Source organism: Protopterus annectens, chromosome 10.part0 (genome assembly GCF_019279795.1).
Source record: "Protopterus annectens isolate FY-2018-M chromosome 10.part0, PAN1.0, whole genome shotgun sequence".
Classification (NCBI taxonomy): domain Eukaryota; kingdom Metazoa; phylum Chordata; order Ceratodontiformes; family Protopteridae; genus Protopterus; species Protopterus annectens.
The window spans coordinates 721,287,236-721,310,966 of record NC_056744.1 but is presented as its reverse complement, the minus strand read 5'-3'; the positions used below and the strand labels follow the sequence as shown (position 1 = coordinate 721,310,966).

The window sequence follows — 23,731 nt, the reverse complement described above, 5'->3', positions numbered from 1 at the left end:
ATCTACCTTTTTTGTCCTTATTTTCCTCATCTGTCATTATTGGAATTCCTCTAGCAATTGGTGTAATTAGGCCCCTTTTTCTCTGTCCCTGATATTCTGCTGAATATCTGTTTTGTCAAACTCTCATGCTCATTTCTTTTGAAATGTGACTTCTGCATTTTTCAGTGCAGTTCAGTACTGGTTCCTTTTTATCTCTGCCTGTAGGGTCATTCACGTTCCAGTATAATATGGACAACATAGTAATCATGAAAAAAGCTAGTGTTCCCACCTATTATACTTAGTTTTTTTAATGTGCATTTTCGGGTTTTGTTTTATATGCATATACTAACTTTTGGTAGGTTGATCTTTTATACAGTTGCCTCTTCTCATCTCCGTTTAAACCTATATTTTTCACGACTTTTTGTTTTAATGAAAACAAAATCACCACTAATTCTAAGGACAACCACAAAGCATTCTATAGCTATGTCAAGAATCTCGATGGCAACACCCAGATCTGCTCTGAGTTACAGCACAATGGCACAAAAATTACAGAACCAACTGATATTGCCAGCATCCTGGCAGATAGGTTCACTGCTAACTTTACCCCCCCTCACCCCCTAAAGGGCCCATATCTATACAGGAAGAATGCAGAGTCCCTTTGCTCACAACTACGCAGGTAAAAGCTGCACTCGCTAAAGCCAAAAACACAGCATCCATGGGACCGGACAACATCCTAGGCTGCATTTTACACGAACTTCAGAACAAACTGGCTCCCCACTTGAGCACCATGTTCAATAATAGCTTTGCATCAGGCTTTGTGCCCACTGAATGGCACACAGCAACAGTTATCCCACTCCACAAAGGGGGAGCCACCACTGATCCCAGGAACTATCGACCTATTAGTCTGACGAGCCTATTCTGCTGGGCCATGGAACGTATCATTATGGAACTCATAAACAAAGACATTGGTAACCTCCAAACTCTGGATCCCACCCAGTTCGGGTTTGTGAAAGGCGGGTCATGCGTCCTGAACCTGATCGACTTCTTTGAGGCAGTCACCAAAGTCATAGATGGGGGTAAGGGGGTTCACACAGCCTATCTTCACCTTGCAAAGGCTTTCGACACCATCCCCCATTCTGGAATTATAGCTAAACTCACTAAACTAGGTATAAATCCCTACATCACAAGATGATTTGTCAGCTGGCTCACTGACAGAACCCACACTGTAAATGTTGCAGACTCCAAATCTGACCTTAAAGCAGTGACAAGTGGAGTACCACAGAATTCCGTCCTCAGACCTGTCCTGTTTGGTATCTACTTCTCTGAAGTACAGACTAACACAGAAGGCCTCTGGCTAACGAAGTTCGCAGATGACTGCAAACTAGGAGTAATAGTCAAGTCCCGAAATGATGTGGACATCCTACAGAAAGGCCTTGCTGAGACAGATGCCTGGTGTCAGAGCCATGGCCTCAAGCTCAATGCCAAAAATTGCAGTGTCATCCCCTTTGGTAAAAACTCTGTACCCATGAGCTACCACATAAGCAGCAATCTACTTAACACTGAATGTATGATGAGACCCTGGGACCCAGGTGGACAGTATTCTCTCCTTTGATAGTCACATCGCCACGATAGTTAGGAAGTTCTTCTATGTGGACACCTCATCATAAAAGGGTTCTCATCCAGGAAAAAAGAGGTCATTGTTCCCCTCTACTCGACACTCATTAGACCCATTGTATAGAACAATGCCCCTTTTGGAATGTACCTCACAAGACATCTGCAGCAGCTGGAAAGGCCACAGAAGTACCTCACAAAGAGGATTACTGGCATCAAACAAATGCCCTACACTGACCACCTCAAAAAACTCCAGCTTTACCCCGTAGCATATCGCCTTTTCCGAGGTGATATCTGCCTAACATATAAAGCTATGTCAAACCCAGAGCTGTTGGACATGCTACACCTAAAGAAATCCCAATTCCTCAGAGCTACATGCTCTGGGGACCTAAACCTTGTCACCACAATAAACAGGACATGCTGGAGGGATAGATTCCTGTCCCAGAGACTTACCATACTCTGGAACAGGCTACCCATCTATGTCAAGCAAAGTTCTTCATTAGCACTCTTCAAGAAAAATCTTGATGAGTGGATGGGAAATAGGAAATACACCCCGTGGATCACTTCTGTGTCTCTGCTCGACAGTGGCACAGGAAAATAACTTTCTTGGGTGGCGTAAGCCAGGGAACCTTTTTGGCTAGGCTTACATAGATCCTTGGGCCGATAGCCTAATACCTACCTATGAACCTATGAAAAAACACCAAACAAAAAACTGCATAAAAACACTCCCATCCTCTGCTAACTAGGAACAAATGTACAAAATTCTGTATATCTTCAGAACATAAAGTTTAACCCTTTAGAAGGGAACAGTTGTCCCAAATTGCCGACTGCACTTACAGGCATTATCTCACCTAAAGTTAAGGTTACCCATGTTAAAGCATGCTATAGCCTGTGTTTTCACTTACACTAATTGATGTCTGTTCTTTTCTTATCTATTTTCCCTTCCTATATGTGAAAAACAACTTATATGCTTTCAGAAAACATTAACTTCTAGCCCTAAGTAAAACTCTATTGGCTATCTTTAAAAAAACTGAACTGTACACTGTAATATTAACTGCATTAATGTATTAAGGCTGCTAGGAGGTTGTTACCTATTGTTCAAATCCCATAATTTCAAACATAATTTTTTGACTGGACTGCTTGCTAGTGCACCTTTAAATTTTGCATTTCCCTCACCAAATAATAGTCAGAATTCTCTAGATTAACTTCCTGCACCTGCAGACAGCTTGTCTCACTGCATATGTACTCAGCAACAGGTCTTTGCAAATTTCACTCAGAAAAGAATGCTCACTGCCCTTAACTACAGACATCTTGACTCTGCTGAACATTTGCTAATTGAAAACAAACAACCTCTTTGCACTTGTAAGAAGCTTAGCATTTTCATGGCTTTCATCATTTTGTTTTATTGTAAAGCCTACATGCTTTCAAAACATCTGTTTATAGCTTAAGCCAAAAGTAGCAATCTAGACATTCACCTTTGTAAAATAAAAAGAGAAAATATTCTAATTCTGTGGATAACGTAATTAGTGCTCTGGTACACTCCACTCTCACCCCAAGATCACAACATATGAACACTGAACATTGAACTTGCTTTTGTCCAGCCTTTTCTCCTCATTATACTGTACAACTTGTATTCCTTACAACTAAAAAAGTACTTGTTTACTTTACTATCTTTAGCACATACAACAGTCACTGAAAAAAATTCCCCCACATTTAAAGTACCCCTGACTACACACTGCACAAATCTATTTTACTGTATATAACATGCAGTTTATATCAAGAAATGTATTACACAAATACTAATAAGAACAAAAAATGTTTTACTTAATTATTTCCCCCTTTAAATGTAAATGTCCTTCTAAACATTGTGTCCTTCTAACCATTAATCATTTAAAGCAGGGTATATGATGTACAGTCCACCCAGAAGTCAACAAAAGACCAATGTTTTTAATCCTTTTTTTTTTTTTTTTTTTTTTGCAAAACCATATTTTACAAATGTGGTAAGATGCTTCTATTTATTCACTAATTTCAGGGTTGCTGGTCTTCTTCCTGTTAGTCTCCACCTATCAACACCAGACTCTTTCAAGTCCAAGGTACTGTTAATTATTCTAGTCCTCTGTTGTGCTCTTTTCTGTGTCTCAAGCATTTTACTTTGTCTCTCTCTGAAAATTAACATCAGAAGAAAGAAAAGCAGAGTTCCCTTCTGCTTGCTGACTCAGTTTTTATTAGATAAACATTTTTTTTATTTCCTCCTTAGCCTGTTCTATGCCAAAATTATTTTGATCTTCCAGGAAAGAACACTTTGAAGACAGTTAAATTCAGCAGTTTGAATCTCACACCTGCCTCTTGACATTCTCTGATTGCTGGAATAAATTTTCTTCTCTTCTGCCTGTTGTACATTGAATAATCACTCTCTACAATGACTCTGCTCTTTCCAATTTTTAAAACGTTGCCCTTTTGCCACAGTTTTGTCAGGGTCAGTTCTTCTTCTGGTATTATTGCACCCTTAATAATATTGGTCTTGGCTGCTTTCTCATGGCCGGGTTTGGTGCATGCACTTGATGTGCCTTTTCAATTAACAAATGCTCTGGAACACCAGTCTAGTTGCTTATTTATGCTTTCATAGAATTAATATAGTCTGTTCTTTCCAGCTTCTCTGGTACAGCAGAAAATCTCAAGTTTTCTCTGTACACTCTGTCCCCTAACTCTACCATTTTTAAGCCATTCTGCTTGAGAAACCTCATATTCAGTTTTTGTCAGTTCATCGGAATGGCTTGTTAAAGCTTCTTCTATTTTTTCCAGCATTTTGTTCTTTGAATTAATGTATTCCTTCAAATTTTCATTTATTTTAATCACCTCTGAGTACATCTGAGTTTCCTCTAAACTACTGGAAGCCATCTCTTGAACCAAAGCTGAAACTTGGACTGCTTTTTGCTGAACAGACATGGAATTCTTCCCAGACAGTATTTTCTGTTCACCTTTTCTGATTGATTTTCTTTCTGATATTCTAAATTTCTTCTTTGCTGGCATCCAGTTAAGTAATGATTTTCTTTCATGTATTCCAATTTTTTTCTTTGTTGGCATCCAGGTAGTGTACTTACTAACCAGTAACTGAATTTTACCAAAAAAAAAAAAATTTCCAGTGACACTTTTTTAAAACGTTTGTTTACAGCTAGGGGAGCTGAAATCTATTCTTGTGATCAGTGTGCAGCTGTCTTGGAAGACTCACCAAATTTGTTTGCCTAGGTATTTTATACCCCCAGAGACGTCAGACAGTTTTTCCTTGGGTAGATAACAAATACAGGAAGGATGTGTGTCGGGAAAGAGAGTGGTAATTGGGAACATATTGTTCTGAGAGTACAGCAGAGTTAGCAACTTTTAAACACTTACTACAGAGTGTGAGAAAGAGAAACAGGCAGCCCACTGTGAATGTGTGGTCTGAAGAAGCACTGTTGTACCGGTGCAGAAGCGCTAACCACTGTTAAAGCTGTTTTGTTCTAATTCGCTCTCCCATGTGTCGTCCTTCATACCATTATATTTTATCATACTTACTGCAGAGTACTTTATCAAAAATGGGGGAGCAAATGGTTATAACTAAGGAAATTGATTTGAGAAGGGACACTCGATCTGGATTGTCTAGACGCAGTAAGGCCTTGCTAAGTTTAGTGCTGTTGACCAGTAAAAAGATTACTGGAAGATGCAAATGTAAATCAACTGCAACTGAAGTATTGAATATTATAATGGAAATAAAGAAACTAGAGGTGGCATCTTTAGAAAAGGGAAATAACAGATTACATGGAAATAAATGGAATTTATGAGAGTAATACAAACAGAATAATGCTCAGTAAGAGGAGTGAGGTTTAAGGGATGGTAGAAATTTTGCAGTATATGTAATGTTTTAGTAAATGGTAATTGTTAAATGTATAATGCATGAAGACAATAAGAAATATCACTATGGTTTTGTTTTGTTTTCTATAAATGTCTTTATACCTATACCACTGTTGCAGTTGTGATTTAATAAAAATGTTTTATTTGTTTATTGGGAAAGCCTGTCTGGAAAAAGCACTTCAGTGAAGGCCCAGGGAGAAAAGCTCCAAAATATAAAAGTTTTACAGGATTAGAATAGTTTTGCAGAAACAAGATTTACATAGGCTATTTTTTTTTTCTTACTGTTAAAAAACGAGTATATACAGTAGTTCTACATCATTTCAGTAAAATATGCAGAACAGTACAAAATGTCAGTGACAAAGATGACATTATATGTACATGTATGGAAAACAGTTTTATGAATTGTAGTTATTGCTGTAGTGTATAGAGGCTCTGCTGTAGACACTGTAGAGGTACATATACAAAACAACAAGATTAATTGAATAGATGTGAAGAGAAAAAGCGTAAAATGTATGAGCATACAGGAGAAAAAGGAAAGGCTTTAGATGAGTTATAAAAAGATAGGTAATGTTTAGATAAGGAGGCAAATGATTTAGAGATAGTGATGGAAAAAAGGTAACAGAGCTGGAAATAATTCCAGGTCAGAGAGAAGATCAAAATATATAATGAAGTACTTGGTGGTATTTATCAGTTAGATGTTGCTTCATTTGGATTTTAAAGTCAAAGGAGTTGAGCAGTCTTTGAACTTCATCCCAGCCCCACTATTTGCTACCCACACAGTTTGAATACTCTGAATTGTCAGCAATGTTATAAGGTTTAGATTCTATTTATTGGGTCAGTCCAATTCAACATGAGGGTCCTCATGTTTGGAGTCAAGAGGATTGTATAAATAATGCAGTTTAGTTTTTTTTTCCATCCATAGGTAATATATTTCCATTTTGTTCACAAAACAATGGGCAGAAAGTATGTCCTTTATATATATGTGTGTGTGTGTCTATATATATATATATATATAATTTTGTCGCGAGTGGTTTGTGCGATGTCCTTTCATCTAAAGGACAAACACAAAAAACTTACAATGGTGACTCACATATGTTTGAATGGCTACAATGCGAATGCATTTAGCCATTCAAACATATGGGACAAATGTTGAAAATGGTTTTCAGCTAAATCATTTTCAACATTTGTCCTCGGAAGTGTCCCATAATTCGCTCTAAAGGGTTGCACAGAAGCACGATCGCACATACCATTTGCGACAAAATGAAGGTAAACCTATATATATGTATATATATATATATATATATATATATATACATATATATATATATATATATATATATATATATATATATAGATAGATATACACACACACACACACACACACACACACACCTATACATACATATATATATATATATATATATATATATATATATATATATATATATATATTCAACTCCTCCTTTACTTAATTGATTTTCAAAAGACTTGGGTGTGATATGCATTTATTTGATTGTGTACATGTTTGGGGCAGGCATGCTAAAAATGAAAGGAAATTGATTTCACCTGCAAGTATACGAAGTAGTACATCAATAGGCTGGCAAACCTTCATGCAGGAACCATTTATTGCTGGCTAGTTTTTTGTTAAATAAAAATTTGCTGTAGTTTTGCTAACTCAGCATAGTTACTAGCTAGCCATACCTAGCTGCATGTCTTATCTAAATAATGCTGTAGCCTTCTACTTGCATAAAGTATCACAATATCTGGAAAGCTCACTAGATGCACTCCAGCACTGAGCTGGCTGTAGTGTTTCCCTATTTAACCTTGTTAGGTAGAGACCAGGTAGTTACATTCCTTTTTGTTCCTGAGGTCATTATTGTTACTACATTATTTAGACAAATACAGTGCACTTTAAAACTCAGCCAGTTCTAGTGTTTCCTTATTTCACCCAGTTCAAAAGTGATTAGACAGTTATATTTAATTTCTCTTAATATAGTAGCACAACCATTTACTAACACTACCACAGTACCTAGACAGATGTGAATCAAGGAGGTCATCTGTGTAAATTAGTAATGATTACAATCAACACAAAAAAAAAAACTGAAACCCGCAACATCAAGGTCAAACACATGCAACCTTAGTGAATGTTGTCAACATTGAAGAACTGACATACATACCATCAAAGACAAAAAGTTTGGAGCCCAACTCACTAATGTATGGATAACCAATTACATGTGGAATATTTTTGAAATGCCTTGAGTAAGATGCCAATACATGAGTGCGACAATATTCCAAATATAAAGTGAAACTAGTAAACATTTGAAATGTAAAGCGTGGAGTAGTGCTGCATGCAGAAAAAAACTTTATTGCATTGCTTTCACAAGTGCTACCAGAAGCCTAGCAAACAATTGAATCCCAAAGTTTGAAACAGTTTCACAACAGTATTGAGACAGCTTTATTGCTGACTAAACTAATGGAAAGCAACAAACCTAAATTATTAATTGCTGTGGTACCATCAGAAAGACACTGCTTGCTGCAGAGCTGTTCATTTGCAAGTTAGTCTTGCAGCTGCATTTATCTGTTTTGAAATATCATCTTGATGTTTTATTTGGTTAGGTGCAATTCTGCTAAATATAGTGCTGTGCTTGTATATGTGTGCAAGCCAAAATAAAAATAGAACAAAAAATAAACATTACTACAGGAATCTTTCTAAGAAAAGAGACAAATCTTTTCCTTTATGTGGTCCCACTGGGGTATTCCAAAGATGAAGAAGGCTTCAAACAAAGTATACACACAAGGACTACCGCATCACTTGTCATAGTCAGAAAGCAGTCCAACAAACCAAGTCAAGCTTACGGCAGTGAATGATTAAACCTACAGTAGAATTTACCACCAAGCATTTTTACCCAGTGTATTTGCTTGACCAGCTCAAGTTCCCAAGGGAGATATCAAGGAGCTTTCATCCTAAACCTTACATTCAGTTTCAGTTTGAACAGTCATTCAGCTGTCCTTATTTTATTTATGTTTGTTTACCAGGGTAGTGCAGTGATCACAACAGATGAGTTTCAGGTTCAGATGGTATGCATATAAGGTACAGAAAACAAAATAGATGACAGTTAAATGTCATTTTGAATAAGATCATAGATGGGTGCAATGCAGGCCATATACAATATTTGCAAACACAAGTCAAAAATCTTATGTGCAAGGCTATTTCTTAATTCAAATGCAAGTCAGATGCCTTTACACTGTAGGAGTCATCCCCCATTAATGTCAGAGCTCCTAACAGTGGAGGAGTGACAATCAGGTTTGTGGCTTTTCAGAATATTGACTGAAAGCTATAAAACTGACTAAGTGGCATCTGCTCACATTCCCCAGAGAAAACGCTTTCTTGTTTCATTCCTAAGGCTTATCTCCAAGCTAGAGGTGGATTATAACAGGTGTCATTAGCTTAACAGGTAGCAGACTTCTCTGATTCTGAGAAAATCTGAAGGCCTTGGATTCTCTCCCCATGTCAGGATCTTAGAGCCATATTCCAGGAGTAGCACTTCCATTCAACATTTGGGGAATGCTTTACTTTTAGGTATTATCCATTGAAAGAGATCTTAAACTATGGTCCCATCTTCTTGAGTTTATTGTAGTTCAGGTGGATGTAAAAAATCCCATGGCACTTGATAAGAGTGATAATATTTATTAAATTTGTATAGAAAAGAAAAGTCACCCTCTTTTTGCCACCAACTACAAAAAGAGAAAACTTTAAAATAAATACACTATACAGATATTTCTGTAAAACAGTTACACTAATACAGTTCCCAAGTTTGTACCTTCCAGTCCCTAATAACGCTTCCTTTTCTTTATAGTACTTTTCTTTCCATAAGCACTGTATTTCCCCAGTGCATTCCATACTTCAGATCTTCTTGCAGAAAAAATAATTTCTAGTCTGCCAGCTGTAGCATAAACTTTATATCAAAAGTAACTCGCAGCATACTGTTCCCTCTCATCCTCACTGTAAGTCCCAAAAACAATACTTCATACCAAATATGTTTATATTTTACAATGTCTATGCCTCCTCAGTTGTTCCTTGAACAGTAAGGTAATATTAAAGTTGATGAATCCATACTACTTTTGTTTACATGTTACACTGTTGCTATTAATTAGTAAAACTTAATAAAAAATCTTAGTATTACACATGGCAACAGTTTAACAAATAAACAGTAGTAGTTAATACTGATTTATCAACTTTAATATTATCTTGTTGTTCAGGGAATAACTTAATTGACATACCATTTTAGGTATTATGTTTGCGAGAATGCTTTACAAGTTTACTTTGGTGTGGTCATTATTACGGTTTCTAGAGCTCTGCCTAGACAGTGAGTTTGATCTTTTATCAACAGTTTTAGTCTTCCTGTGTAAGTAGTAGCTCATGACATTGATTAAGTCATAAAGGCATTTTCATCTGGGGACTTTATCATCCGTACTATGGTAGCTAACTGAGACAAACATTTCTTTTCTCCCATTGGTGACTGCTTGATGGCAGGCTGAATTTTGAGAACCCACATTTTGGCAGAATAGAGTCACCTCTTGTAACCCAAGTTACTAACCCATCCTCATTCTCCCAAAACTTGTGCTTAGAGTCTGCATATGGAGTCAGTGATAAAGTCGCATATTTTTGATATATAACATTCAGTTATGAATGGTGCATGTAGTACATTTAAGTGGTGAAAGTCTGTGGTAAGTTTTCAAATATTTTATGTGCTCAGTCGTTTTACTTGTTGCAAATCATTGAGTGGAAGTTCGATTAGTAGCTGTGATGCTGGAAGAGCTGGGTTAGGAGGTAGGGAAATGAATGACATATGGCTTACTCATTCTGGTCGTCAGGGTCAGTGGTCCTAGCTGCCATAAGTATTCCTGTTTAAGTGAAGGTATGCATGATAAACAAGAGCTAATCCCAGCTAGTGATGATAGCCCATGGGATGTATGTGTGGTAGTGCACATGCATCCTTGCAGGACGTAGGAGGCTCCCACACGTGGGTGCTCATGTTAACCACCAGTGGCAGTGTTAGGGACTACACAGAGAAAAAAATTACTTTCCTTGGTCTCTATCCTGGTAGAAATGGATTGACAGGTGGTGGATGATGTGTAGTTCCTTAGCACAGGACAGTAAGGGTCCGTTCTGAAACACAAATAGCCAAATGGCCCTGGTCTTGGGAGGTGGGGTGAAGTCGGATCCGTAGGTCACTGTTACAATAGCATCATCACCACCATGGCAGAGGACAGGTAAAACAGACATTAGCTGGGGAACAAGGTACCCTCATGGTGGCCTGAATGACAGTCCCTCCATATGGCACTCACCTCTGTGGCTGGTACTTGCAGTGGAACAAATGGACTTTAATTTCATTGGAGGAGGACTTGATTGTCATCAGGCATGGTGATTAAAAACACCTAGGGAAAAAATCATAGCACATTAGTACATAGCAACATGAAATGATCATAATGTTTTGCAGTTACAGGCTCGTCATATTTTTCCATTTCATTTGTAAAGAAACTGAAGTGTCTTCTAAGCATCAATTCTTTTTTTTTTCAGTTTCTGTCTTAACCCATCACTTTCATTTTTCCCACATGTGCTGTTTGTTTAGGAGCCACAAACCAACCAGGTACTGTACCATTGTGTGCTGTTGGGTATTGGGTGTGCCTGCATTCCTGAATACTCTTTGTGCATTTCTTTGTGTTTCCCATTTGCTTTTGCACTTGCTTTGCACTTTGTATCAGTTTTGCTTTGAGAGATTCATACTTAATATGCTTTGCTTATTTCATGTTAAAGTAATACTGAAGACAGGGTTGCAACTTTTTTTTGCTTCTTTAGATAAATTACACTTGCTAGTTTATTGGAATCATTTTTTATTTTTTCAATTTCAGTTACTATTTATTTTATTTTATTTATATATTTAGTAATTGGGCTAATATGGTTTCTTATTAGACTGATTTTCCTCTAATCAGTCACAGCAGCTTTGCAGAGGTCATACTGCTTGTTATCATAAACTTTTCTAAGTGTGTTTCAAATCCCCTTTAAAATATAAAATAAAGAGCAAAACAGTACAGAATCTTAAGCGGCTATAAAGGATATATTTAAGTGCACTAAGCCACCAGTTAAGTCTGCATAGTTTGCAAAAGTCAAAACCCTGGAATCAGTTATTGCACCTGTAAAAGCAGCACTGGTACTGCGGTGGTGGTGCTGCGGTAGCGTTGTCGCCTCACAGTTAGACGTCCGTTCGATTCTCAGAGCGTCTTCTTTGTGGCGACATGCATGAATGGGTGTTCCTTCGTTGAAGGTTGTGCATTAGGCCCGGCAAGCCAGCATGTAAAAATCTACTGCCAATCATTAGCGGACCAGGGTTCCGCTGTGGCGACTCTTAACCGGGAAAATCTGAAAGACACAAGTAAGTTATAAAATCTATGTAGCATTAAGTAGTTTGCAAACATTGTAGCTACATAAGATCATCTTCAGATTAGTTTGTATTTGCAGGTTATGCACAAGAACTACTATTAGCTTCTAGAAGATATGTTAAAGGGAGAGTGTCAAAGATTTTCAACAGTTTCATTGTTTTGGCTGCGTACTTAAGTCATGTGATCCTGTTGTTTGCATTCAGTCAGCTTTTCAACTCTAGAGCTTAGGTTTCACTACCTGTGGGGGAGGGTTAGTTGCACAGTAGGAATGCTATCAGCTTCCTCTGTGCTCCTTTTATTTAGAGTCCGTTGCTGACAGTCAGGTTTCATTACTCTACTGGAAAGCTGACTTGAACAAGTGTTAAGTCTACTATATGTTTTTGTTTGTGCCTAAGTAATTCATTCTTTTATTGTCACAGACACACACAAATGTACACGTATGTGTGTGTGTGTGTGTGTGTGTGTGTGTATATATATATGTGTGTATATATATATATATGTGTGTGTGTATATATATATATATATATATATATATATATATATATATATATACATACATACATATACACACACACACACACACACACACACACATATATATACACTTTTTGCCAGTAAAACATTTGTTTGGTTTACTGCTAATGGAAACAAGATGTACTGAATACATTATATGGTAAGGCATCTTTTGGTTACCATCTGCTGTTTATAACACTGATGGGTATTTTGGCAGGATGAGCCCTAAAAAAGCAGAAGAATCTTTCTGCTGGTAATCCCTCTGCTAGGTGTTTAGACAGCATTCATGCTAACGGAATAGTTAGACAATTATAATCATATTTTACTTCTACTTGTCCATTAGTTAGGGCAAATTTAGAAATCCCGCGGCAAGGCACTCCATATTTATTGTTTACCTAGGCTATATTACCTGTATTTTTCTGTTGGGTACCTACAGCAAGCAAAACACAAAAGCATGTAACACAGCTGCCTCAACAGCACAAAGAAAGTTCACCAGCTGCGTATAATGGCCATCTAACACACCATCCAAGAAGGGTGCATATGAGGAATTAAAACTTCTAGGACCACCCACCACTTATGGAAATGACCTAGTAATAGATTACCCTTCTGTGAGAAATGCAAGCACACAACCCACTAGGTTGAACAAGGAAATGCCGACAGTGAACTGCCTCTCATGTAGAAGGATATGACAGGTTACTAGGCCACTCAAGTCACTTAACCCTAGGTACACGTATAACATGGATAAGATCATGTGGGTGTGAACAACCACCACCATCACCAACCACCTTTTTTTCCCATTTTTCTACATGGGGTTGTGGTGTCATGTTAATTGTTGCCATCTCTCTCTTGATTCAGTGCCACACACCATGCCTGACTGTCTCAGATCTTCTCACAAAATCCATCCACCTCTTTGCTGGACGTCCTCATTTCCTCTTACCTTCTTCCTGTCTGTCCCAAATGTTCTTCATCAGATTGTCTTATGCTTTTCTGCATGTGTCCAAACCACAGTAATCGGTTCTCTTTGACCTTTTCTGCAACTGGAGCTACTTTGCCTTCTTTTCTTTTCTTATGTTCTCATTTTTTCATCTGTCCCACAGTGTGTATCCTACCACCCATCTCAGGCACTTCATTTCCATCACCTCTAGCTTCCTCATCTTTTCTGCCTTTACTGCCCAGGCTTTTGTACCATATGGTAGTACTGGTTGCAGCACTGTTTTGTACACCTTACGTTTCTTTGGCATTCTTATGTCATACACTACTTCTAATACTCTATGCCAGTTGACTGCAGCCCCTCTGATTCTAGCTTTGACTTCTTCATTCAGACTTCCCTTCTTCTCAACCACCCCTCCCAAACCTGTTCCACGGTGTTCCCTTTTATCTCAATTCTCAGCTTCTTCTGATTTCCCCGTTTTGCTGCCATTACCACTGTTTTAGCACACACAGTTTTTAACACACACTAGCAGTGCCTTCACATAAGAACACAAACCACACCCACCTTCACAGAGGCTCTCAGTAAAAGTCTACCCAAACAGCAGAGACCTCCAAGGCAGAAGCACACTCAACCACCACAACACAACACTAATGAAACATATAACTCTCCTATACAGTGTGCCACCCAACCAAACCCCCTAAGGCAAAACAGCATGCCCAAAACACTAGTCATAGGGACTCAGTAGTGAGGCACACTGATTTCCCAGTCACTAGATTGAAAAAGGAGAAAGTGACAGTCAGCTGTCTGTCAGGTGCTAGGATCCACCACATAATGCAAGCACGCAGGTCCCTCAACAACAGGTACAAGTATGACCGTCATTGTACATGTGGGTGTGAATGACCAGAGAAGTACCTCCCTGGACTAAATGAAAAGAGACATGGAGGAGCTCTCAAAGTATGTAGCCCAAGTGGGTATGACCCTAGCCTTGAGCAGCCTCCAACCATCACCCAGAATGATACCACAGTATAAGCAGAAAATGATGGATTTCAACAATTGGCTAAGTTTCTGGTGTCATTCTAAGGAGATCCAGTGTCTGTCCATCTGGGATGACATGATTGACAGACCTCGATGCTTTGCCAGAGATGGCCTGCATCTGTCACCCTTGGGCTTCTGGATACTGGTCAAGGCTCTTGCCACCCCTATAGTGCCTTTTTTAGGCAGAGTTCCAAAGACCAAATCACCACTGTAACAGCTACAAACAAATGCAATCTGAGGGTCATGCTGCTCAACGCTAAAAGTCTAAATCTCAAAATGCACTCGCTAAAAGCACTCCTTAAAATGGAGAAAATCGACATTTCTGCTGTAACAGAGACCTGGTTCAAGACAGCAGAAAGCACCCTTGCACTACCAGGGTATAACTCATTCTACACCTTTCGGCCCCAGAACTTGGACAGAAGCTCCAAAGGCAGTGCTGTCTCCATATGTATAAAAGATGCTCACATCTCCAGACTGGTAGCCCAACATAATGCATCAGAGATACTTCAGGTGCAGCTAACATTGGGTAAGACAGCGATTCAGGTCATAGCTTGCTATAGGTCCCCAACCATGTCCCAAGACTCACACTCCATGTTACTAAGATCCCTGGAGAATATTAGGGTCCAACTTACTCTCATACTGGGTGACTTCCAACTACCTCCCCATTAACTGGGAAAAGTACTCATGTACCAATACACTTGCCCAACGTTTAATCAAAGTCATTAATTCCAATTCCCTGGCCCAGCTCATTCTTACCCCCACAAGAGGTAGCAACATCCTTGACCTGGTCATTACTAACATGGGGTGACCATTGCTCTACACCAATAGTCAACTCCTCCCTGGTTAGATCGAACCACAAGCTAATCACCTTGGAAATCCACCCCCCACAAAAGTAACCACCATGAAAAACTTCTCCAAAGCTAACTTTGGACTCCTAAAAACAGAGGTGGCTTACTTCACAGCACCCATGCAATTAGAGAATAGTTGCATGACCAACAAATCATACACCAATGCACTGTACGAACACGTACACAAATGCATGGATCTCGCAATACCCAATAGAACCAAGACGCTCTCCTCCAAAAAAAGGAAGCCGATCTGGTGGTTCCCTGCCATAAACAAACTCTACAATAGAAGGAAGAAACTGATGTGGAATAAGGTGAAGTCCCAGGACTGGAAAAACGCCCTTATCAGCCTCAACAAAAAGTTGAGATCCCTCATCAAATCCTCTAAAGCAAGCTATGAAAACAGAATTGCTTCAGATAGTAAAGACAACCACAAGCCCTTCTATAGTTATGTAAAGAAACTCCATGGCAATACCCAGATTTGCTCTGAGCTACTGCACAATGGCACCTCCTGTAACCGAGCCAGCAGATTTTGCCAATATAATGACCGACAGATTCAGTGCCAACTTTACCCCTCTCTCTTTCCCACCAAAGGACCAATCACAATACCAGTAGATTGCCAGGCACCCAGTGTTACTGCTGCACAGGTTAAAACAGCACTGTCCAAGGCCAAGAATACAGCTTCTATGGGACCTGGCAATGTCGCTGTCTGTGTCCTACATGAATAACAGAGTGAACTGGCACCTCACCTGTGTGCCCTGTTCAATCACCTCCCCACCTCAGGCTTTTTCCCTACCGAATGGCACACTGCTACAGTCATCCCTCTCCACAAAGGAGCAACTACTACAGACCCTGGGAACTATCACCCCATTAGCCTGACAAGTTTGATATGCAAAGCTATGGAATGCATCTGCATGGTCCTAATAAACAAGGATATAGGGAATCTCCAAACTCTGGATCCTACAGTTTGGTTTTATGAAGGGTAGATCATACCTGCTCAACCTGGTCGACTTCTTCGAGTCAGTCACCAGAGCTGTGGATGAAGGCAAGGTGGTTCATACAGCCTACCTTGATCTGGCCAAGGCCTTTCATACCATTCCCCACTCAGGAATCCTAGAAAAACTCACTAAGCTAGGCATCAACCCTTATATCACTAGGTGGGTTGCAAACTGGCTCACAGGTAGAACCCACAGTGTGAAAGTAGCTGACTGCAAGTCAGACTGTCGATCATTCACGAGTGGAATCCCACAGGGTTCGGTCCTGAGACCTCTCCTGTTTGGTATCTACTTCTCTGAAGTCCAAGCCAACACAAAGGGACTCTGGCTAACAAACTTCACAGACGATTGCAAGTTGGGAGCTATTATTAACTCCCCAAGTGATGTTGACATCCTACAGAAAGGCCTCACTGAGACCAATGACTGGTGTCTGTAGGATGTCAACATCACTTGGGGAGTTAATAATAGCTCCCAACTTGCAGTCGTCTGCAAACTTTGTCAGCCAGAGTCCCTTCGTGTTGGCCTGGACTTCAGAAGTAGATACCAAACAAGAGAGGACCCAGGACCGAACCCTGCGGAACTCCACTTGTGACTAGTTGGCAGTCTTACTTGGAGTCAGCTACTTGGACACTGTAGGTTCTATCTGTGAGTCAGTTTGCAACCCACTTAGTGATATAGGGGTTGATACCAAGCTTAGTGAGTTTTTTATGATTCCTGAGTGGGGAATGGTATCAAATGCCTTGGCCAGATTAAGGTAGGCTGTATGAACCACCTTGCCTTCATCCACAGCTCTGTTGACTGACACAGAGAAGTTGACCAAGTTGAGCAGGCATGGTCTACCCTTCACAAAACCAAACTGTGTGGGATCCAGAGTTTGGAGATTCCCTATATCCTTGTTTATTAGGTCCATGATGATGCATTCCATAGCTTTGCATATCAGACTCGTCAGGCTGATGGGGCGATAGTTCCCAGGGTCTGTAGTCACTTCTCCTTTGTGGAGAGGGATGACTGTATCAGTGCGCCATTTGGTAGGGGCAAAGCCTGAGGTGAGGCTGTGATTGAATAGGGCACACAGGTGTGGTGCCAGTTCATGCTGTAGTTTATGTAGAACACAACCAGGGATATTGTCAGGTCCCATAGAAGCTGTATTATTGGCCTTGGACAGTGCAGTTTTAACCTTTGCAGCAGTAGAAAGGGGTAATGTGTAAATTGTACTGGTTAGGCTACATATGATCTATCTGTATCAACTGCACAGTAATAACTGATGAATCTATATGGTCTGCAGAAGCAGTCATTTACTTCTGTGATTGCTCATTGAGGTGTTTTTTTGCTAGCCATTACCCTTTCAGTTTCTTGCTGTGGTGAGCCAAAGGGGCATAACAGTACGGCAGCTTGTCCTTACATGGGCAATACAGAAAGCATTATTAGTGAAGGGAGTAAAACTAAATTTCCTTCAAGAATGCAACTGCAGTCATAACATATGGGTTGTCCTGCCTCAGGCAGCCCTCGGTCGGCCGAATTCCAAAGTCTGGGTCCGGCGTCGGCTGGTGTCACCTCCTCTCCAACGTCACAACGGCTGGAGTATAAAGGCATCGGCCGACGCCATCTTCTCCAGTCTTTCTTGCCGCGCGGTGCCCGAAGCAGAAGCAGTTCGCAAGTGCCGGTCGGTCAGCTCCTGTGTTTTCAGTACCGAAGTCATCTAAAAGCTAAGTACCCCGTTGGGGAACATTTATTCTTGCCTCAGCCGATGTCAGAACAAATTGAGAAAGTTAATAATTGTTTGTCTTGTGGTAAACAAATACCTCATAAGGACTTCCATTCTCTCTGCCTTCCCTGCCTGGGCCCAGACCACGACGTCTCGGCCTGTGCCTACTTTAATAAGCGCGCTCTCAGGCACCGGGCAGAATTCGCCGAGGACTTCTTCGGTGAATCTTTTGCGTATATCATGCCGTCGGAACAACCGACAACCCAATCTGCTAAAAAACGCAAGGACCGGGACCGACATCCTTGGCCCCGCGTCCACTACCGATGTTTCTCCTAAACCCTCTACTAGCGCTCCGGCTCCTTCGGAAGTGGTAAATATTCCGCTCCAGGCCGACGACACAGCGCTAACACGACTTTCGGTCTCGGAGACCTCTCCGGTGCCGGTTGTTGATTTTCCTCCGGAAACCGAAGTTCTGGATCTACCCGACACCATTCCTGTGGACAAGGTAACGCTTGCACGCGGGGCTGCTAGGCCTCCTGTTTCCATGTCCATCAAGGCCTTTGCACGTGCTAAGGCCGCCAGTCAGGCCAAGGCCCATCCTAAACCTGCCCAGGCCCCTTCCTCTGATAAGCAGATCATGTCTCTGGCTGCAGATCTTATTTCCCTTATCAGGGGGTCTCAGCCTCATCCGGACAGGGGTTCTCAGCCACCTGCAGAGAAAAGGCCTGGAACTGAGCAGGCAGACGACCTCTCCTCGGATGAAGCCTCTGGGGATTCTGAGCACTCTGACACTCAAGAAGAACCCTTCCAGGCCTACGAGGACTCTGATGCTGAGGAATCTATTCCCTCTGCCTCCCCTCCAGAGGATTTCTCATTTGGGGAAGTTCTGCATTCCATGAGGGAACATTTTCAATGGCAGGGTCAGGAATTCTCTGACTCCAGGAAAAGGCTTCGTACTTTCCTCAAGCTCCCCCAGCACAGACCTCTGGCTATCCCTCCAGTTATGGATGTTTTGGATGATGTTTTCTCTGACTCCAGTGCCAACCCTGACTCTCTTCTTCCTGCTCCTGTCAAGCCGGACAGATATTATAGGGTCCCTGACACTCACAAGCACCTTTTTAAGGCCCACTCTGTGGATCTAGAAACTATTTCACAGGGTCCCAAGGGAGTGGCTTCCTCCTCTGCCAAAAACCCACTGCCAGCTGACAGAGAAGCAAGGTCCCTGGAGAGATGGGGTAAAAAAGTATACACCTCTACTACCCTGGCCATGAGGTCTCTTAACTGCCTTTTTCACATGTTTCAGTACCAAGATTTTCTCCTGGATGATTTACAGAAAAAGGTAGCCTCTTCTGAGCCTATTGATAAAAAGGCACTGCAGGATCATATACATAGCACTCAGCAGGTTAATAACCATTTTCTGCAGTGTGGTTATGATGCACTGGAAGCTTCATGTAGGGCAGCTATGACTGGGGCTGTAATACGTAGACATGCTTGGTTGAAGGATCAATCTTTGCCTGTCCATGTTAAAGTAAAGTTACTGGATGCACCTTTGGAGAAACAAAAGCTTTTTGGTGCTACTGCACAAGATGTATTGAAATCCATAGAGGAAAAAGCAAAGTCAGTACAGACAGTAAAGGATTTCCTTCAGGTTCAGCTACCCATATTCAGCAGAAACTGGCCCTCAAAGAATTGGTCCTTCCCCGGCTCTGACAAGTTTCAAAGGGGAAAAAGCAGACGAGCCAGGGGTAGAGGACAACACCGAGGATCTTACAGGAGCCGCCAATGGCAACCTGCAAATCAAAGAAGTGGCGCAGACAGTTCAGCTGCACCACAGGGACAATCACAATGACTTCATTTTCGTACCGCCTACAAAGGTTCAAAGAGAAGCACCTTTGGGCGGAAAATTAGCCTTATTCTCACAAAACTGGCATATCTTAACCAAAGACAATTGGATTCTGGATTTGATAAACAAAGGCTACAGATTCCACTTCCACACATTACCAATAAGACAAGGCATGCCAAACCTGCCACATCATCAAAGGGCAGAGGCACTCTCTCAAGTTTCCAAGCTATTAAGTATAAAAGCAATAGAAAGGGTTCCTCCTCAGGAGCAAGGCCAGGGATTTTATTCAAGACTGTTCCTTGTTCCAAGAAAAGAAAACAAATGGAGACCAATACTGGACTTGTCAAATCTAAACACTTTCCTCATTGTGCCAAAGTTCAAAATGCTGACGTTGCAGCAGCTTCTTCCCATGCTGGGCAAGGGGTCTTGGCTGGTCACTCTGGACCTCAAGAAGGCATACCTGCATGTCCCAATCAGACAAAGCTGCAGAAGATACCTCAGATTTCTTGCAGGAATAGAGCATTATCAATTCTCAGTATTGCCGTTTGGCTTGTCTACTGCGCCCAGAGTGTTCACGAAATGCCTGGTATCAGTAGTGGCACACTGCAGACAGCAGGGGATTCAAATATACCCCTACTTGGACGACTGCATCATACAAGCAGACAACAAACAAACCTTAAAAGGGAATTTGGACTATGTCATGCATCTACTGCAGGCCTTGGGATACACAGTCAACATTCAAAAGTCAAAATTACTACCATCCCAACAGATTACATTCCTAGGAGCCAAACTGGACACGGAAACACAAATGGCCTACCTCACAGAGGAAAAACAGCAGCTTTTACCAGAGTACTTCAAAGGCCTAGCAAGGCTTTCCCAGCTGACTGCAAGGAAAATCCTGCAGGCCCTGGGTTTCATGGCATCTTGTATTCTTCTGATACCTTTGGCAAGACTTCATATGAGAAAGCTGCAATGGTATTTAAAAAACTTATGGTCTCAACACAGCAACAGCCTAGAGGACATAATCCCACTTATTCCATGCCTGCAAAAGGAATTTCTATGGTGGGCTCAAGCCAGTCAACTAAACCAAGGCATGTCTTTCAACAGACCTCAAGCAGGCCAAATGATCACAACAGACGCCTCAGACCATGGATGGGGGGCGCACATGGAGGGCAGATGCATTTAAGGTCTATGGACGCCAAAGGAAAGACATCTGCACATAAACCAAAAGGAGATGTTGGCAGTGATACATGCCATCGAGACTTTAGAAAAATCACTACAAGAAGGACATTTGCTAATAAGGACAGACAACACCACTGTCATGTGGTACATAAACAAGCAGGGAGGCACTCATTCTTATCCCATCTGCAGACTAACAATGCTTCTCTGGGAAAAATCCCTGAGCCTGAAGATACACTTACAATCCCAGTTTGTACCAGGCAAGGACAATGTACTGGCGGACAATCTGAGCAGAAACTTCATGGATCCACACGAATGGATGTTGCACCCTCACATTTTCTCTCAACTGACAAGGACATGGGGAATACCGGACGTAGATCTTTTTGCTTCCCACTTAAATCATCACCTGGAAAAGTTCTGCACAAGGACTCATCACCCTCTAGCTTGGAAAACGGATGCTCTCTCCTTCAGCTGGAATTCTCTAAAAATTTATGCATTCCCTCCTCTGCCTCTACTGACCAAGGTGATACTGAAAATAAAGGCAGAACAACCAACAGGCATCTTGATAGCGCCAGACTGGCCAAGGCAACACTGGTACCCACTGCTATTGACCATGACTCTGACCAAACCATGGCCTCTGACCTTATGGCCCCTGCTCCTAACGCAACACAATTACAGGACTGTACATCAAGACCTGAAAACATTGCATCTGACAGCCTGGAGACTTCCATGACTTCAACACCACCTAACTCTCTTTCCAAATCTGTTCAAGAGATCTTGCTGGAAGCACGCAGACCTTCCACCAGAAAAACCTATTCAGCCAAGTGGAAAAGATTCAGCATCTGGAATGCCAAAAAGGGTCAGGACACAGAACTACTGAGTATTCCTCAGATATTGGAATACTTGGCAGAACTGTTTCATACTGGACTCTCATACTCCTCAATAAAGATTCATGCCTCAGCAATCTCAGCAAAATACAACTGTGACCCTCCAGTGTTTACGCATCCTCTGCTAAGACAGTTTTTAAGAGGGATAAAGAATATCAAACCTCCCAGAAAACAGCCAGTACCTGCATGGGACCTCAACTACGTGTTGGAAAAACTAACTCTTCCTCCCTTTGAGCCAGCAGCATCCTCAGAAATGCAATTTCTTTCATGGAAGACGGCCTTCTTATTGGCAGTCACTTCTGCAAGAAGAGTTTCGGAGATACAGGCACTCATGGCAGTGCCCCCCTTCCTCATTTTTCATCAAGACAGAGTCTCCCTAAGAACCAGTCCTACATTCATGCCAAAGGTTATTTCCAGGGTGTCTCTAAATCAAGCTATTCATCTGCCTACATTCTTCCCCAATCCTCAAAATAGGGGGGAAAACTACTGCATACTTTGGACATACACAGACAACTACGCTACTACTTGGACAGAACTAAGGCCACCAGAAAGTCTGACCAGCTGTTTGTAGCTTATGCTGCTGGAGTACAGGGAAAGGCAATCTCCAAACAAACAATTTCAAAATGGATTGGACACTGCATCAGATTTTGCTATTCTTTTCATGGAAAAGGTGTGCCAGCCAATATTAGGCCACACTCCACCAGAGCTATAGCCACTTCCACAGCTTTCCTAAGAGGAGTGGCAACAAAGGACATTTTAGAGGCTGCTACATGGAGCTCCGTGCATACATTTACCAAGCACTACCACCTGCCATTATATTCCAGATCCCGAGCAGGCTTTGCTTCGGCAGTCCTGCAGGGGATTATAGCTACACCATCCTTATCATAGTTCCTTCCACCCCCAGCTTGGCTATGGTATTCAATCCATATGTTATGACTGCAGTTGCATTCTTGAAGGACATAGTACAGTTTTGTACCTACCATAAATGTAGATGTCCGATAGATGTGCAACTGCAGTCGGATTTTCCCACCCTCCTACACCTCTGTATCCTTCTGTTTGGGTCACTACCCCTCTTCCCTTCAGCTGGGGGTATCTCCTATGGTGTATCTGTTTATTACTGTTGTGCATGCTTGGGATTATTTTTTTATCCATTTACAAAATTTAGCCTTCCTAAGTGGGCACCTGACATCTGGGGCAAGAAACACTGAAGAAGATGGCGTCGGCCGATGCCTTTATACTCCAGCCATTGTGACGTCGGAGAGGAGGCGACACCAGCCGACACCGGACCCAGACTTTGGAATTCGGCCGACCGAGGGCTGCCTGAGGCAGGACAACCCATATGTTATGACTGCAGTTGCATATCTATCGGACATCTACATTTATGGTAGGTACAAAACTGTACTTTCTGTTGATGTGTCCTACATGTCCCTGCTTATTCATTGAGAAATCACAGAAGGTGGGGAAAAGTATATTTCTACCTCATAGCTTTGGTATAAACGCCATGCCATAAATAATGGAGTTCTAATACTTCCTTGTTGCAAATGCCCCTGTATTACCCTGCAATCATAAATGAGTGAAACAGAATACTAACAAGATGGACATCTATAAACTGTGGAAAAACTGTCACAAAAATAAGCGTTCAAATAATAACCTAAAATCAAATCAAGTAACAAGCAGCAATGCAGCTGGCCAGTCCTCCATCACTGCCATGTGCAGACTGCATCACCCACAACCCTGTTGTTTTAGTATATCCACTCTGAAGTTGTCATTCTGTAACTGTACAGAGCGAACCCTTTTAATCTTAGTATGTGTCATAGAGTCATTATAATACATTATATTGTTGCCTTAAATGTTTTTCTAACAGCCAATTAGAATTTGA

General features: G+C 41.3%; 1 protein-coding gene across 1 annotated transcript in view; it reads left to right on the top strand.

Annotated features, from left to right (window-relative positions):
- The window catches only part of DOCK7 (dedicator of cytokinesis 7), a 3,076,229-nt gene that overhangs the window by 2,406,012 nt on the left and 646,486 nt on the right, over positions 1-23,731 (top strand). The window contains exon 35 of the mRNA XM_044085545.1: positions 11,112-11,129. Coding sequence (XP_043941480.1) covers positions 11,112-11,129 — 18 coding nt within the window. The remainder of the gene's footprint in view (positions 1-11,111; positions 11,130-23,731) is intronic.